General features: G+C 44.8%; 1 protein-coding gene across 1 annotated transcript in view; it reads right to left on the bottom strand.

Moving 5' to 3' along the window:
* FAT3 (FAT atypical cadherin 3) overlaps positions 1-18,811 on the bottom strand; it is a 458,658-nt gene that overhangs the window by 45,707 nt on the left and 394,140 nt on the right. The window contains exons 14-19 of the mRNA XM_081909132.1: positions 17,680-18,069; positions 11,884-12,098; positions 10,376-10,513; positions 4,583-4,726; positions 2,599-2,796; positions 338-1,136 (exon numbers count right to left, since the gene is read on the bottom strand). Of these exons, the coding sequence (XP_081765258.1) occupies positions 338-1,136; positions 2,599-2,796; positions 4,583-4,726; positions 10,376-10,513; positions 11,884-12,098; positions 17,680-18,069 (1,884 nt within the window). The remainder of the gene's footprint in view (positions 1-337; positions 1,137-2,598; positions 2,797-4,582; positions 4,727-10,375; positions 10,514-11,883; positions 12,099-17,679; positions 18,070-18,811) is intronic.

An 18,811-nucleotide genomic window follows, 5' to 3' on the forward strand; every position in this document is an offset into this window, starting at 1 on the left:
CCTTCATGCCCCCACAGATTTGGCTAGAAAGCCCTATAACCTTTCTTCGTGGCACGAGGTTTACGGATCCCTTTGACTGAACTGCCCCTGGAAACTTTGGACAGCTTTGTTCCACAGAGGTCAAGGTTCACCAGGTCCCATTTGACATCAATAAACGCCAGCCATTCCTGCTGAGCGTGAGAAATCGATTCTCAGCTGTACATTTTCCAAAAGCTCTTTTTAAACTAACTGAATTGAACTGGCTGGTGTTAGAGAAATAAAAACTATGCTCCGATGTAAGGACGGGGAGGAATGGGATTGGTGGAGGCAGAAGGGGGGGGCAGGAGAGATCACTCACCATTACAAGAGCAGCGTACGTTTCGGAAGAATCGGGGACACACAAAACTAATCCGTGCTGTGCTGTAGGTCATCAGGGAATGGGAATCAATAGACAGGCTTTGCTCGCAGTGCTGCTCCTGACAATCCAATCCTGAGCAATTCTTCTCCAGTATAGCTGAGACGCGGATCACATTTTCCAAGTGTCGCCTTGCATTGGTGAGCTTCTGAATCAAGTAGGCAGGCTTGTAGAAGCCGCCCGTGTGCATCTGAACTGCAAACAGCATGTCGAGCTGGTTGGTGCCCGCCACGGGCTGAATACTGATGATGTGCAAGCTGTCTTGCTTCTGGGTGAGCACGGCGTTGCGCAGGGTGCGCCTGAAGCCGTGCATATGGAGCCCCACAAAATCCTCGGGGGAGACGTTCTCGAAACGGATGGTGACCGTGTTCTGAAGCATTTCCTGCATCAGCTGCTCCACGTGGACCGTCACGTCCATGGGCACCTGGAACCTCCCGTCGCTGACCGATACATTCAGGATGTACTTCCCGCTATCCAACCCGCCCAGGGCAATGATCTTCCCATCGTGGTTGTTGACCTTGAACAAACTTTTCTGCTCGGACTTCAGGCCGTACGTGAGGATGTCGTACATGTCTTGGTCCGTCGCGTGTATCTTCCCGATGACACCTCCTGGGAAGTCGTCTTCCATAGTGACAATAAAAATCTCCAGAGGGATGGCTGTTGGCTTGTGGATACTTTCTTCGATGACCCGGATTTGGATATAGGTGTGGGATACCTGCTGAGGTTTTCCAGAATCCTTTGCCTAATTTGATGCATGATAAAATTGCAAAACAAAACACACCGTTACTTCAAATAATGGTCGATGAAGATCCGAGCACTCCATTTTCTGGAAGAACTTCAGAGTCTTTGCAGTATAGACTCTGATCCCAAAGAAACAGTTTTAAAATAATAAGGAAACACACATGCACAGGTAAATCTGCCAAGTTTCTCTATCAGGTTGGTCTATCAGTGTCAGTGGCGTAGCGTGGGGGGTGCAGGGGGGGCCGGCCGCACCGGGCGCAACATCTGGGTGGGGTGCGCTCGCCACCTCTGGAGTCGCCGAAGAGCCTCGGGCGCAGGCTGTAGCAGAGCCCCATGTCTCACGGAACCGACGAGCTGTGCGCGCGTCCGGGCTGAAGGCGTCCGGCAGGCAGCGGCTCTCAGCGCTCGCCGCGGTCCCCGCACGTCAGAGCCGCGGAGGGTGCGCCAGGCAGCCCCTCCTCACAGCCCCGCCGCCGCTGCAGCTGCTGGGCCATGTTGCATTTTCCTCGCCTCTCTGCCCTCCTCCTCCTCCGGGCAAGCGGCGTCGTTTGGGCGGCAGCGCCAGCGGCAACTCGCCTCAGATCACCTGACACGGACCCGCAGCCGCCGCAGTGGCTACCTTACCGTAAATACCCCAGCCCAGGCAGCAGCAAGAAGAAGCTGGCAGCGGCGGCAGGTTAGGGGGCGCAAATTACTTGCCTTGCCCCAGGTGCTGACAACCCACGCCACGCCGCTGATCAGTGTTCGTTGTGCAGTCCACATTAGCTTTGAAACTTGACCCAAGGCTACAATCCTAAATACGCTTACTAGGAAGTGAGACTCAGCAAACTCAGTGGGAATTAATTACAAGTACCTGCGTTTTTCACACTTAGGATTGTGTTATGACTCTTCCTGAATTGTTGGAACTGGAACCTGGGAGAAATTCATGAGAAATTCATCTTCCCCTCAATAGTTTGGGTTGGAAGGTAGCGAGTGGACAGTTCCCCTGGTCCCTTACTATTTTTGCAAAGATTACCTGGATTACGCTCTTCCCAAATGGGCAGAGCTACTTGCACACTGCATATGCAAACTGCAAAACAGGATGTATACACAGCCTGTGTGATCTCTGTCCCTTTTATGTAATTAGATCAGGGGACATTTGCAAAATGCATGCTCTTTTTGGTCCTTCCTGCTTACACAGTAAAATAGTGACTTTGCCTGCATGTGTGACAACAACAACAATAATTAAAATCCTGCATCATTAATGTTAATCAGCTCCCAAATTCCATTTAACGTGAACGGTTTTGTAAGGTATCTGGTTAATTAGCCATCTCTACAGAATTAAAAGTGGGTAATAAAATACACAATTTTGTGCACAGTACAAGGGGCTGAAATCAGAAAGATGGCACAAGGGCATAATGAGAGGACGACAGTTTGCCGCGAGAACTATTTCCCAACACTTTTGAGTACAAAGAGAGCAGTACCTGAATGCAGAGCACATATTCAGTTGCCTCCCTGTACTTGAAGACGACTGCAGATCGTAAGACGCCTTGCTGGTCCAATGCAAACTCTTCGCCTTCATTACCCGTCAAGATGGAAAAGGTGAAAGGGGGTCCATTGTGCAGAGAGTCTTTGTCTGTCACCACCAGCTGCAGAATGCTTGTTCCCACTGGTTTATTTTCCTTTGTGCATACACACAGTGTATATGTTAAGAAAAGGGTTTTAATTATACATCTCGATACATTTTTGCCTGCTGCATAGAATGCATACGAATGTGGGGTTTTTTATGAGGGTTCTTTTGTTTGTCTGCAAAAAAATCTCCCACTTTGATTCTGCATAAGAGCAAGTTGTAGCAAAATGCCTGCTAGGCTTGCTTATTTGTACTGATGGGATTGTTCTGATGTCTGTATGGTGCAGGGGTGGGCAACCTTTGAACTCCCAGATGTTGTTGAACTACAACTCCCATCATCCTTGACCACTGGCCATGTTAGCCAGGGGTTGGTAGGACTTGAGAGTTCAGCAACATCCGAAAAACCACATATTGCCCACTCCCAATTCACAGCAAGATAGATAATTTTTAATTAGGGATGTAGTCACACCTACACTAAGGATAGCACATTTTGGGGTGAATTAAAGGAGAGTGAATTGTCAGTGATATTTTATCACCAAAAAAGGAGGGAGCACACCTTTGATTTTAGGCCTCTGTTGGCTGTTACTTTCTTTAGACTCTGTTCACTGCAGTGATAAAATAATTTGCATCTGTACTGTCCACACAACAGACCCATGTGGGGGGTAAACTGGGTAGGCACTGCAGACACTACGGAACTACTGCTGGAGAAAACTACTCTTCCTGGAAGCATATATGTGAATGTGGACAACAGAGAAAGCAACTTCAAGACGCAGGCGTGCACTTGTTTCTTTTTCATCATTCAGCTGTGTGTTGCTGTATGAGTGCAAGCCAAACAGGAGCAAAGTACAGTTTGCCAAACACAACTGTGAAAATTGGAAACAGCACTTCTGATTCCCAAACAGGGATGGGTGACTCTGTAAATATCTGTTTCCTTCAGTTTCTAAGATTTCTCCAGCCTTAAATTTGGTTCTTCATTCACATTTCTGCATCAGTTTGTAGTTTTTGTTTGTTTGTTTGTCCTCTCCTCATGAAAATTCATCAGTGAATGTTTTGCAATATACACACGTTTGTGTGCAATTTTGCCAAATATACAGATTTTTGCTAAGCAATTATCCCAATTATAATGCATTTTTTTATTTTCACCAGCAATTACAGACTTTTGCTAAGATATTTCCCTAATATAATGCATTTTTATATCCCAGCCAGATGGGTGGGGAAGAAGAATAGCAAAAATAGAACACTTTCTGCTAACATGTACATTTTTGTATGCATTACTAGGCTGGAGAACTGCAGGGCAATGTGAAGAGAAGTGTGAATTTTGAAGGACAGTTGTGGCTTGGCTTTCTGAAAGTGTGGTTGGTTTCTGACTAGGAAGACCATGCCTGCCCTAGGTCACATCCTTCACTTCCCATGCCAGGAGTGGGGCGCCAGTGGGCCCCCCCCCAGATGCTATTGAACTCCAGTGCCAATGAGCTCTTATCACTGCACATGGGGCTGATGAGAATTGGGAGTCCAACAGTGTATGGAGGCCACAGGTTTCCCGTCACAGGGACTTACATGGAGGTGCTCTTAGGTGTACGTGGGCCTCTAGCTATTAAACTGCTACTTATGCAAATCAGTCATAAAATGCTGCAAAGGACCCAGATGGTTCCTTATCAGTGCAAACATAAGACCTGTTACAGAGCTAAGGAATAATGTTCTTATCCTTTCCGGGGGGGGGGGGGGTGGACGGGTAGGGGCAGAAGAGATAATTCAGTGCTGATAAGCCACTTAAATCGTACCTAAAGCATCAGATTAGGACTGGAGATTTTCTTTCTGATGTTCAGGACCAAACTTACTTGAATCACAGCTGTATAGTTGGCAGGTGTAAATACAGGGCTGTTATCGTTCACGTCAGAAATGTCAACGTTGACCGTCACAGACGCTGACAGAGGAGGAGTCCCACTGTCTCTTGCCTGTATGACTAACGAGTATCCAGAAACCTGCAATAAAATAAAATAAATACATTACATCTTTAAATCGGCTCGGAAAGCCTACGGAATTCCAACTTGGATTTGCTACTATCTGCATAGGTTTGCGTGTGGAACTGAATGAGGTAGCAATGGATGGGTGGAATTTTGTGGTGACAGAATAGAGACGGTGCCATTTTAGGAGCCAGGTGGCAAATTCATCTGTCTGATTGGTCCTCTGTGTTAAACAACAACCAAAGCACCTTCAGGGAAGCAGATAACAGTGTGGAGTTGGCTTATTCAGAAAAGGGAAAACATCTCTCTAAAGCTTTTGTCAGTTGAGAAAAACATTTGCTCTTTCAGTACAGTGGTACCTTGGGTTATATACGCTTCAGGTTACATATGCTTCAGGTTACAGACTCCGCTAACCCAGAAATAGTGCTTCAGGTAAAGAACTTTGCTTCAGGATGAGAACAGAAATTGTGCTCCGGCGGTGCGGCAGCAGAGGGAGGCCCCATTAGCTAAAGTGGTGCTTCAGGTTAAGAACAGTTTCAGGTTAAGTACGGACCTCCGGAACGAATTAAGTACTTAACCCGAGGTACCACTGTAATTTGGGGAAGATTGTAAAAAAAAATATATTGTTGTGTTAAGGAGAAACATTGTCCTCACTCTGAATTGGCATGCAAATTTTCATATACCCAAAATGGATTGGTTGTGTGGCGCGCTGTGTCAACAACATGCTCATTCCTGTTTTGGGCCATATTCACAGGAAGATCATGCAGATTTTATTTATTTATTTTTAAAAATCCCAGTGCCAAAACAGCTGTTGATTGGATAATGCACAGTCCTCAAATAGTCAATGTAATACATATATACATAATAAAAAAAGGAACTCTTCATATGAGGATTGCCCACCCCTCTGCCCTGCGGGGGTGAGTATTAAGAATCACACACCCCACCAGAAAACTGAAGTGGTACGGTCCACGCTACCGCCTTATGCTGATTCATGAGTTCCTTAGAAACTTCTATCTCACGCCATGTATTCTAACACAAGGCCTCATTGCATTCTCTGGCCTTTATATATCTGTGTTTCCATGTTTATTGCTGCAGTGCATCTCAGATTCTGCTTTCTAAAATAAGGCAATCCATAACCATAATGGCTCTGTGGCATCAAAATTACTGCGCCAGATGATACAAGCTGCAGATAATGGGACACTTAAAAAAAATAAACAATACAGCTCCTTGCATAAGAAATCCACTACCAGCCATTATAAATTTAACTATAAGTTGTGCACAGGAAGCAATTTCAAGCTTCATAAGCGTCAGAAATAAACTTGGGCACAGGAATGGATTTCAAAAGGCGTTACTAAAACCACATCCAGCATAGCTACCAGCCTGAGTGCCCCTTTGGTTAAAAGCTGAAGCCCTGAGCCCAATCTTGTGAGCAGCAGCAGTCAAGCACTAGTTCCCGGCATCACACCACTAAAAGGCACTTGTGAAACTTGCATTCTTGGGTTCTTACCAGTCATATATGCAGAAAAAGTGCAAGGCCCTCTCTGGGACTGCAGAATGCCAGGGAAAGTCACATTTTTTAGATGCCCTCATATATAACCAACAAACGTACATTTCCCTGTATATGCAAATCTAACAGATCCTCTTCTTCTGCCTGGAGTGCTAGCTTTCATATGCAGGGAACTATTTTTTGTTTTGTTTTAAGAAGAAGGAGCATTCAAACTCGGAGAGGTTGCAATCGAGAGATAGTCAAAGGCGCATTACTATCCTATCTGTATTTATTTGAAAGCTAAACTCCATTAGCTTTATTAGCCTGGCCTTTGGTTTGGACTTGGTCTGACCCTTATATTTCCCTCCCCTTATGGTCTTGATTTATCGGCTATTTTAAAATGAGGCTGCATTTTAAATTGCATTATAACCTGTATTTTAAATTGCCCCCCCCTTCTCTTTTTCCCCTATTACGTATTTACGGTTATTTTATTGGTGTTAGCCGCCCTGAGCCCGATTCCGGCTGCGGAGGGTGCGGTATAAATAAAATTTATTTTTATTATTGTTGTTGTATGTTCTTCAGCCCGGTTCTGGCTGGGGAGGGCAGGGTATAAATAAATTATTATTATTAATTATTATTATTATTAATGAACTATACACTAAGGAGAACCACCCCAATGCCATTCAGTGAGGGGGCGGCCAGTTGTGACCCTCCAGGCTTGGGCTAGGCCAGACCTCTCACTGGGACCGCTTAATACCCTAAGAGTTTTCATCCGGCTGGAATGTATCCTTGACCTCTGTTAATGCCTCCAGCTTGCCTGTATGGAGGACAGAGAAGGCTGTGTAAATGTGTTAGTTGCCCCGCCCAGTTTTGCCTCTGGCCCCGCCCACCTCCTGGAGGGTTTCCTCGGAAGGTTGCCCAGAATGGAATATGTCCTTTAGCTTGGAGGTTCTCTCCCCACATCGGGTTAGTATGGCCGTCAGAGAGGCAAAGTGGTGGGGTGGTAGTAGAATTGCTTGCTTGCTGATGTCTTTTTCCCCTGTTATTGTACGTAACCTGGGAAATATGATGTGAGTTGCCAGCACTTGGGCATCTTCCTGTAATATGCAATTTGGAATTTAGGCATGATTAGAAATTGTGAATAGTGATTAGGACACGGGTGGTGCTGTGGGTTAAACCACAGAGCCTAGGACTTGCTGATCAGAAGGTCGGTGGTTCAAATCCCCGCGACGGGGTGAGCTCCTGTTGCTCGGTCTCTGCTCCTGCCAACCTAGCAGTTCGAAAGCACGAAGTGCAAGTAGATAAATAGGTACCGCTCTGGCGGGAAGGTAAACGGTGTTTCCGTGAGCTGCTCTGGTTCGCCAGAAGCAGCTTAGTCATGCTGGCCACATGACCCGGAAGCTGTGTGGTGAGCCAGTGTGGTGTAGTGGTTAAGAGCGGTCGTCTTGTAATCTGGGGAACCGGGTTCGAGTCTCTGCTCCTCCACATACAGCTGCTGGGTGACCTTGGGCTAGTCACACTTCTCTGAAGTCTCTCAGCCCCACTCACCTCACAGAGTGTTTGTTGTGGGGGAGGAAGGGAAAGGAGAATGTTGAGACTCCTGAAGGGGAGTGAAAGGCGGGATATCAAATCCAAACTCTTCCTCTTCTTCTTCCTCTTCTTCTTCTTCTTCTTCTTCTTCTTCTTCTTCTTCTTCTGCTGCTGCTGCTGCTGCTGCTGCTGCTGCTGCTGCTGCTGCTGCTGTACGCCGGCTCCCTCGGCCAATAAAGCAAGATGAGTGTCGCAACCCCAGAGTCAGCCATGACTGGACCTAATGGTCAGGGGTCCCTTTACTTTTACCTAGGAATTGCAACTTTTGCAGATTTCATTCAGAGCAATAGGACCTGTCCGTGGGATTCAGTGTTTGGTGAACTCCCACCTGATCCAGCAAAACTCCAGCACAGCTACTTCTTTCTCAAGATTATTTTTCCTACGGTCTACAGATGGCAATAAATCCACACACCCTCTGCTTCTCCTGCATTCCGCTGGCAAACTATCTGCAATGGTGATTCCAAATATTGACAGCTTTATCCAGCTGACATGTTAATTCAGGCAGGATGTTTTCTTTTGCATTAAGCAGCCTTGAGGCAAACAGAATTATTTTCCAAGTGGAGATTTTTATTTTATTTATTTTTTATTTTTAAAAAAACACCTGTTTGCTTGTGGAATTTAGTACCTCTGACATTACCTTGTCTGCTGGGAAAAACCAAGCAGAATTTACTTCTGTTTTCCACAATTAATAAAGCAGTGTCACTTAAAAAAACAACTGCATGGCACACTGCAACAGAGAATACGTGGTTTCTTTGAGGAAAAAGTGTTTGTGCATTCCAAAGACCCCTAGTCTAGACACATGCAGAAGACTGAGATAGTGGAACGGACTGTTCCATTGCTGGTGATATATGTATGTATTTGTAATATATTTTACCCGCCGTTCCCCGTTCTAACAGTATAATCAAGCAATGAAAAACAAGCAAAACAGTTCATACACAATTATTTAAAAAAACCAGTAACACAATTCCAAACAAAAGCAGCCCAACGCAGATTAAACAGGACAGAAGAGGTGGGTCCCACTCCTAACTATCGAAAGCTGGGGGAAAGTGGTATGCCTTTAGTATAGGAAGGAAGCTATATAATGAAGGTGCTAGATGCAACTCTGTGGGGAGGGGGCTCCACATTTTAGGGGCTGCCACAGAGAAATCCCTCTCCCAGGCCACGATTCCCCCACTTCTGAGGGTGGCAGAGCTACCAAGAGGGTGCTGCTCCCAAGAGCGACTGAAGGGATGGAGGTGGTCTTTCAGATACTTGGGCTCCGAGTCATGCTGCCATACCGAAACCGGAATCCCAGTCTAATTCCAAACCAGGTTCACACTGGTGTTTAACATGAGCACATTGAATTGGGCTGAGTTTTGGCATGGCATGTATATAGATTATACACGGATGTGTATAATTGTCCTTTAGACGCTACCCCATTTGGGCATTCTTCTTACTGGTGAAGACAGTCATGAAATGGAGAGGGATGTGTGTGTGCTGCCAAGCTGCACTTCTCCAGCATATGACCTTCCCTCAGAGCTTTCCTTGGTTCTGCAACTCCTGACTCGACTTGCTCTGTGCACCAGGACAGGACACAGTGTCGCTTCTTTCATACGCTTCGGAGGCCAGAGGCCAAACTAATTTATTCCCATCTGTCCTGGGACCTGTAAATCCTACTGGCAACACTGGCTTCTATTATCCCCAGGGTCTTTATTATTATTGTGTTTGTCCCTCCCTTCTGCTGTCAGCTAACCCTGTAGGCTTATCTTCCCACAGGAAAAGCTAACAGGAGCTGAGGACCCCTGGAATTTGTAGTTTGGGAATGCCACACACTCTTCTTTCGATCTTGGAAACTGTAGCTCTTAGAGCAGCGGTAGACAATATAGTGCCCTCCAGAAGTTGTTGGTCTCCAGCAGTGTTTCCCAGACTTGGGTCTCTTTGAACTGTTTTTGAACTACAGTTCCCACCATCCCTGACTACTGGTCCGGCTAGATAGGGATAATGGGAGCTGTAGTCCAAAAACTGCGGGAGACCCATGCTTGTGAAAGACTGGTCTACAGCTAATCTCCATTCCTGACCTCCGACCAAGCTAGCTAAGGCTGATGGACGTCTTGAGGGCAATATGTTGGTCATCTCCGCCTTAGAGTTACAAAGAAAGTTGCCTTGTATCAATACAGGCCATTGGTCCATCTAGCTCAGTACTGTCTATACTGGCTGGAAGCAGCCTCCCCAGGGTTGCAGATGTGGCAGATTCCCAGGCCTCCCTGGAGATACCATGGGTTGAATCAAGGACTTCCTGTGTGTGAAGTGGCCTTTCCCCAGGATCTCCTATATTAACCACTGTAGTTTCTTCTTCTGAAAATCTTTTTCAATGGAGTTTTCAAACACCATTGGAAACAAGTGATGTCAAAGCTTGCTAAACACTTTAAAAAGGAATTGATACATTAGGGCTGATCGAAAACAAGATATATAAATTCTCGAGTATTTTCTTGTGATAATTATACTGTTGCAAGAGGGTCATTTAAACACTGATGCCCGTAGTCATAAGAAAAAGCTAGCATGCGAAAATATTATGTGGAAGTGGAAAAGCAATGAACCTGAGGTGGCCTTACCCTTTCTCGGTCCAATCTCTTCTTAACCTTTATAAGTCCCAAGCTGGGATCAATTGAAAACTCATTGTTCCGATCTCCATTGATTATGGAAAAATGGATCTGCCCATTGGGAGGACTGTCAAGGTCTTCAGCTATCAGCTTTTGGGAGGAGGGGGATGGGGAGGAAGAAACGAATGTGAGAAATACGGATTCATGCACAAACAAATTCCATGTCACAATGATTCACTAGATACACATGCTTACACACTTTATTAAATAACACCGTTCCAATGCATAAAATGGCTTGTATTTCCTCAGCACGAGACTTCAGCGCTACTCCAAAAGGATGAAATCTATGCTTGTTCTGTGCAAATCTTAGGGAGCATAATGCTCCTGCTCCTTGCTATTAATGCTCAACAAGAACATTTTTGTTAGGTGCTTGACAGTTCCGGGGCATGGAACCAGAGCAGTCAGGTCACAAAGCTCTGCAGGCTTAGACTGAAGCACAGAGGGAAATGATGTGTCAGATCTTGCGGGAGGCCCAGACAGGCCTGGGAATGAGATGTGCAGAGAGACTGGAAAATTTGTATGAAAGGTGCTCCTTCCCCTACGAGTTGCTAACACTTATACCATTATTCTTTTGTAAAGATCTGATTCCTTCTATTTTAATAGTGCATTTTCACACCCATTCAAAAGTAAGCCCCACTGAATTAGATGAGGCTTACTCCCAGGCAAATGGGCATAAGATTGCAGCCTAAATCAGAAACCTGTGCTGTTTCTTATACATATGTATACACACACACACACACACACACACAGTGTGTGTGTATGTGCGCGCATCTATATCTATCTTTTGCAATCATTGATTTTAGCTGCAGAATTCGTTTTTCTTAATGCTAGTGCTCACAACTCTGATGTTCCAACAGAAGGCAGGATGCAAATGTCTGGAACGAATTCTGAAAAACTAAAGGCTGGTCCTTTAGAAAGCACTAAAAGTGGGGTTTGTCTTTTGCATCAGTGGGCTAGAGGGTGCTGACCGGATATGACTAGAGGCTGGAAAGAGGTTGGAAACCCAATTTAAAATATATCAGCAGAAGACCAGTTGGTTTACTCCATTTTTGCAGTAATAATGGAGCCCTGTCTCCAGTTATGGAGAGAACGACTTAGGCAAACCAGGTCTTTACACAGACCGTGACAGGCACGACTCCAAAGTATTTATAACCCGAATGGAAAAGTAATGCACTGAGTGGGTGGAGTTATGGTAATGCAACAGTTTCAGCCATCTCCTTGCAGAGTTGCCCAAAAGGGGCTCCAGGATATATATTAGGGACCCCTCAAGATCTTGTCTCAGTGACTCCTGACAGTACAAGAAACAGAATCCCTGCCAGGGGTTCTGCTGCACTTCTGAAGTTATTGAAATTCCCCACCAATAAAATACATAAACAAACACTTCATGGAAACCTAGGCAAGGATTTGGTCACACTGGCTCCAAGCTGGCATATCAATATGGTAAACGTTTTGCAACTCACCGTTATCAATGAATCGCCTACTGAGGCATCCTCGCTGATGACGGAACTGTAGACTTCTTGGCTAAATCTCGGAGCGTTATCATTAACGTCTGTCACATTTATATTCACTGTTGCCACGGCGCTTAGCGCCGGGCTGCCCCCGTCTTTGGCTTCGATGACTAGGAAGAAGTCCTTGCACGTTTCATAGTCCAGAGGTTCAATTACAGATATGGACCCTTGGAGACGGAAGAGAGAATTTCAGTAAAGCACAACACGAAGGACACACAAGCAAATTTTGAATACTGATGTTAGCGACCCCAGTGACTGCTGAAGAGGCCAGGCTACACGAGGACCAGTTCTGATATACCTTTCCTTTTCCTTGTTTTGTAAGAAGCCTGTAAAAATTGCAGAAATCTAGGCAAGATGTTAAATTGTTTTTATATGCAACAACTGCGGCAAGAATATTGTTAGCCCAGAAATGGAAACAAGAAGAAATCCTGATGAAAGAAGAATGGCAGATGAAATTAATGAACTATGCAGAATTGGACAAAATGACAGGAAGGATTCAAAACCTGCGGGAGATTTACAGAAGATTGGAAGAAGTATATGAATTATTTGAAGAGCAACTGTAATCAACAAATTATGCTAGTAGGACTACAAGAAGTTTTGTAAGGAGAAATATACGTAGTGTTACAAAGTAGAAAAAGACAGAGATATTGGTTATGAGTTTGAAATGTAATAGGGAAGATAAGAAATGCATACTAAGAGATTAGATTGGAAAATTTTCAGACAGGATTGATGGAAGTCAAAAAAATTGAATAAGATCTAAAAGTATGTTTAATTACTGTTGAAAGTGATACAGTGGTGCCCCGCAAGACGAACGCCTCGCAAGACCAAAAACCCGCTAGACGAAAGGGTTTTTCCGTTTTGGAGGCGCTTCGCTAGACGATTTTCCCTATGGGCTGGCTGGACCTCTTCTGAAGGCGGGCGGGGGGCAAAAGTCTTTGCTCCCCCCCCTGCCTGCCTTCAAAAGCCGTCCGGAGGCTTTTAAATCGCCCCGGGAAGGCAGGCAGGGCGGACAAAGACTTTTGCCCCCCACCTTCGCTGCCGCCCGCCAGCATTTTAAAAAACCCCGCGACAGCGGAGGCTGTCCGGGGCGATCTTAAAATGCTGGCGGGCGGCAGCGACGGCTTTGCTGCCGCCCGCCAGCATTCTAAAAAACCCCGCGACAGCGGAGGCAGTCCGGGACGATCTTAAAATGCTGGCGGGCGGCAGCGAAGCGTTCGCTGCCGCCCGCCAGCATTTTAAAAAAACCCGGGACAGCGGAGGCTGTCCGGGGCGATCTTAAAATGCTGGCGGGCAGCAGCGCTGCCGCCCGCCAGCATTTAAAAAAACCTCGGGACCGCGGAGAAGTCCTCTGCTGTCCCGGGGTTTTTTTAAAATGCTGGGGGTGGGAAGAAAAGCCCTTGTCCGCCCCCCCAGCCTTCAGAAGAGGTCGGGGGACAGACTGTCCCCGGACCTGGTCTGAAGGCGGTTTCCATAGGAACGCATTAATTAATTTTCAATGCATTCCTATGGGAAACCGTGCTTCGCAAGACGAAAAACTCGCAAGACGAAAGAACTTGCGGAACGAATTAATTTTGTCTTGCGAGGCACCACTGTATTTTAAAAAACTAATAAAAATTATGTATTCATTAATTTATTTTTTGCAGAAATCAGAGATACTATTAACCATGGTTAAGGACATAAGAAGGACATAAGGCCAAAGACCATTCTATCCAAGAATCCTATTCTCACAGAAGCCAACCAGGGTAGACAGCCTGCAAATAGCTTCTAAATCCTCATGTAAGGATGAGCTGGGCACGAGGTTTATGCAGAAATGGTGGAATTCCCTATATTAAAGAACGGTAATATAGGAACAGGAACCAAAAGAACTGTCACAGAAAGACTTCTGACCTCACCCCTCTTTGAGACCTCCTCAGATTCACAGCACAAAGTGGGCAATTGACTAGCCAATCTGAGTTTATGACTCAACTGTGCAGACAGGCAATGGACTACTGCTGACAAAAGCCTTGACGTGTTCGTGTGGATGTCATAGGAGCCAACTGCTAGCGGCCATGGGGGCTTTGGCCCCCACAATAAAACATTTGAGGAGGCTGGGCCCCCAATGTTGATAGACATTCCCATTCAAATTATGTGTGCGCACCGAATCATGTGATCGATTATGCGGGGCGGGGCTTACCTGGGCCCCCACAATATTTTATGCAAGTTGGCATTCCATCCCACCTCAGAAAGAAGCCCTCTGCGAGAGGACAGACATGCACCAGCACAAAGGATCCATTTGTCATTGGTCCATGGATAAGGAGATTTCCTTTTAACAGCCTCGATCGGGCATTTTACATAATTATAAGACAGCCTGGAATCTTCAGTTTCTGCCACCGAGCTGCTGATAAGGGAGCTGTCACACATTAATGCATAATAAATGCCTTTCGCCCTCCTTCTCTGGTGATTAAACGTCACCCCGGCTATTTTACTGATTTATCTTCTTGCCTTCATTGTAAAATACAGCTTTAACCATTATTTTCCGTACCCATTCCAGGGGTGTTGATATGCTAATGCCATTAAGCTCTCCTAAATAATAAACCTTAAGGTGCACTTGAGTAGTATTTTTTAAAAAAATAAAACCACACACTTCAGAGTAAGAAATGAGTTTTCATGACCAAGGGAAGAGAGGAACTGCCAGACGGAGGAGTATAGAGAAAGATCAACTCATTATTTTAGGCCAATGGTTCTCAAAAGGAAAAGACAGACCCTATAGACACATGGAAATAATTTGCCTGGAGAAGCAAAAGGTTGTCACTCCTTGGTATATCTTGATCTGATCAAGAAAGGGCACTTGCCCAAACCAATAGGATTCACAGCTACGATATGTGGTTATGGCCTGCTGTTTGTACTTTCTGGAGACAAGTGAAGACATTTTTCAAATTTTTCAAAGTGCTGGTGCTTATCTTTCAAACAGCTTGCAACCTGGCATGAAGGGGACACCTCCTCTCATATGATCATCCATGGAGACCCTCCTATTGGTGCCCAGACTATCAGAAGCGAGGGAAGCCTTTTTGGGTTGTGGCACCATGTTTGTGGAACTCTTTTCCCAGGCAAGCTCACCTGGTGCCTGTCATATAAAGGCAAAGGGACCCCTGACCATTAGGTCCACTTGTGACCAACTCTGGGGTTGCGGCGCTCATCTCGCTTTATTGGCCGAGGGAGCCGGCATACAGCTTCCGGGTCATGTGGCCAGCATGACTAAGCTGCTTCTGGCGAACCAGAGCAGTGCACAGAAACGTTGTTTACCTTCCCACCAGAGTGGTACCTATTTATCTACTTGCACTTTGACGTACTTTCGAACTGCTAGGTTGGCTGGGGCAGGGACCGAGCAACGGGAGCTCACCCCGTCACGGAGATTTGAACCACCAACCTTCGGATCAGCAAGTCCTAGGCTCGGTGGTTTAACCCACAGCGCCATCCGTGTCCCTTGGTGCCTGTCATATACCCTTTTCATTAACCTGGGTTTTTAAACTTATGCTCTGATAATGTTCAGCGCTACCTTTTACAGCTGCAAACAAGGGCTTTATGAATTATTACAAACCACCCTGACAGTTCTGAAGGTCAGGACAAAAGTGTTTTAAATAAAACCAATAATAAATAATTCACTGCACCAAACTAGGTTTTCTGGAACCCCCCTGTATGTGTGTCAAGGGCTATTTCTCCCTTTCTCTTGCTTTGCTAATAGGGTGGCTGAATATTGACAAATTGAGTACACGGTTCTGTGGGACCCAGAAGAAGACGGGGAGGAGAAATTGGTTTGCTTCATGCTGTAATGTGAACCAAATCTACATTTCCTGCAAAAAAAAAATGCAGCTTTCCCTCAGAATCCACACTTCTTTGTATTTTGTGATACAGTTCTACAGCCAAATGTTGTGTACGAATCTGTGTACATTAGGAGAATTGTGCACAAAAATGCACGTTAGTGAAAATAACATACAAAGATGCACTATTGGGGAAAACTACTGTTATTCTTCCTATTGTAGACCTTCCTTTTGCAACAAGCCTTTCAAGTGGAGGTGGTTATCTCAGTCTGTACCTGCATCGACCTTAATTTATTTATGTTTTTATTGTTATAGTGAAATAATAGATCAAGTATATATTACACAAACATGTGTATATTAGGTAAGAGGTGTGCATTACACAAAACTACAAAGAAAAATGTCTGTGCTAGTGGAGATGTGACAAATTTTCATGTGAACTTTAAAAACGATTTCAAACAGATGTTGAAACGAGGTGAGCCGAACTTAATGAGAGAAGCCAAAATTGACAGATTCACCTGCCATGAGCCTGAAGGTATGAACCTGGTCAATCACACCATCCCAAAGTGAGGGGAAATGTAGGCCAGCAAAGTTGGCTGAAGGATGAAAAGACAAAACCTGAAAGGATTTCTCAATGCATTTTCAGTTTTTCCTAAGCACTGCTATCTGCTGATTTCAGTAAGGATTAACTGGCAAGTCCATTTTACTCTTTGCTGTTTGACCTGACAGAGGTATGATTAAGTCACTGACAGCTCACTGATGTCCCTGGATTCTTTAAAAAAAAAAAAAAGGAAAAGGAAATTGAGATTTTCACCTTGAAGGCCTCTATGCCAGGTGGATTGAACGAAGAATGAAACTTGTGTCCTATATTATAGTTTATACTGCATTTGTATGCTAAATGTATAGCATTGAATTGTCAGTTATTTTAATCATTAGCCATTGTGATTATTTGAATTATGGTGCTATTAATTTCTTTTCCTCGGTCTAGTCGAAAGTATGTCAGAAATGGCTTAATCTTCAACCAGGTGTTTTATAGCTGTGGGAAGATTTTCCATTGTGTTCACAATTAACTACACTGTTGTGTTAACTTCTGACTGATGCCGGTAGGCACATTTTGTTATGCTACTCTATGGCTTCTTAATGATTTTTTGAAAATAATTATCCTCCTCACTAGGATGTATATACTGAAACTAGAAACTAGAGGGGTAAGCATTATCTGGCCTTGGGCAAGACTGGTTCTGTATGTCGGTATACCTACTTTTTATAATTCCAAGTATTTATCTTGTTTCGGTGCATGATTTAAACACCTTGACTTTGGACAATTATACTGAAGCCTATGGGCAATTGATGAGATTGCATAATGTATTGAGAGAGTTAAAATCTGGTCTCCTAGATCCTAGTGCAACACTTTAACCACTACCCCACAATGGCTCTCCATGATAGTATTACCACAGGAAAGCATTTAGATGCACATTTTATCTCCATGTACCTATTTCTGAACACATTCCAGCCTGTTATGCTTTTAAAAATGTACTTTGTTATGTTTTTTGAGCCCAGAACTGTTATCAGACGATCCAGAGAAGTATGAAATCCGGCGGATAATTGATGTTCCAACTGGCAGATTAGTTCAGGAGATGCAAATTAAGGTTGGTTCACTTAAAAATGCAGAACAAACTTATCCTTGATCTCTAGCATGTGGTACATGCCAAAAAGTTTGCATTTTGAATGTTGATACAGTATGAACCATCACTGGTCAATGCCAGTTCTACCCATATGTCATATGGTAACAGTAATATTACTAGGGTACTTTATAGGATTGCTGCAAAGAGTACTTTACAAAAGCGTGTGAATATGTTCCTGTTATGTCTCCTTTTCCTTTCCTGAACCGTCAGGATAGAAATTTAAACAGTAAAACTTAAATACTTTTCTTTAACACTTCCCCTCCCTTACATACCTGTTTTTGAATTGATCCTGAATTTCCCCTTTTCATTCCCAGACCTGATGATGTAGGTAATTTCTGCATTTGTACCAATGTCTTTGCTTGTGGCAAAAACAGAGAGAACTTCAGCACTGGGCGAGGTGTCCTCAGGCACCGAAACCAGGTAGTCTCTCCTCTCAAAGACAGGAGGGTTGTCGTTAATGTCCAGAACCGTAATGGTCACCGTGGCGAACGAGGACAGGGTCTGCACAATGCTCTGGTCTGTGGCTTTGACAGTGACATTATACGATGGCTGGAGTTCTCTGTCCAATGGATGTTCCAAGATGATGATTCCTGAGGATTTGTCCACAGAGAAAAAGCCGCCTGAAGAATCTGCTAGAGAATAGACAATCTTTCTGTTCACACCTAAGAAGAAAAGAAGAAGAAACAGAAGGTGTTGTTAATTAAGGAGACCAATGTTATAACATCTGCCCTGTCAGAAATATAGTCCAGAAGGGAGGTAATCATTTCAGCATTTCATGAGACGAGATCCAATTGTGCTTGTATTTCAAAAAAGGACACAGAGACACAGAAACATGAACAGAGCCCATGTTGAACAGAGCAAGATGGTGGTGGGTGAGGGCAAGGTGGCAAAGTGGAATTCCCAGAGGCCAAGTGTGACGTTAACATATGAGAGTGCTGGAGGGGAAATAGTTAAACAGGTTACCCAATCAGGACCCAGGGGGTGGAGTCAGAGGGACTATAAAACCACCTCTGGGAGAGGCAAAGGGAGGAGTTCGTTGGGAGTTGGGTGGTTGGTTGGAGTGGGAGTGAATTGGGATAGAGTTTGTGGTTAGTGTAGCAATATAAGCTGAGTCAGGAACAGTTAGGAGCTAGAAAGACGAGTAAATATCTGGGAGGTGGTTTAGTGAGTGAGAGCAGGTAGAGGAAGTTATAGGACTGGATAGGCACCCCATGATTGTAATTGACCGATACCGTTTATGAAGCCACACGCTCGTTAAACTGCAATAAATAAACAGAAGTTTATGTTCCAATTGAACCCTGACTGGACTTAGTGTTGTACCAGGTAGGGCCTGGGTGGTGACAGCGGGAAATAAAGTGGTGGCACAGGGATCAATAGACAGTGAAACGTCCGGGGACCCTGTGT

This window comes from Podarcis melisellensis (genome assembly GCF_964234715.1).
Source record: "Podarcis melisellensis genome assembly, chromosome: 4".
In the NCBI taxonomy this organism is placed as follows: domain Eukaryota; kingdom Metazoa; phylum Chordata; class Lepidosauria; order Squamata; family Lacertidae; genus Podarcis; species Podarcis melisellensis.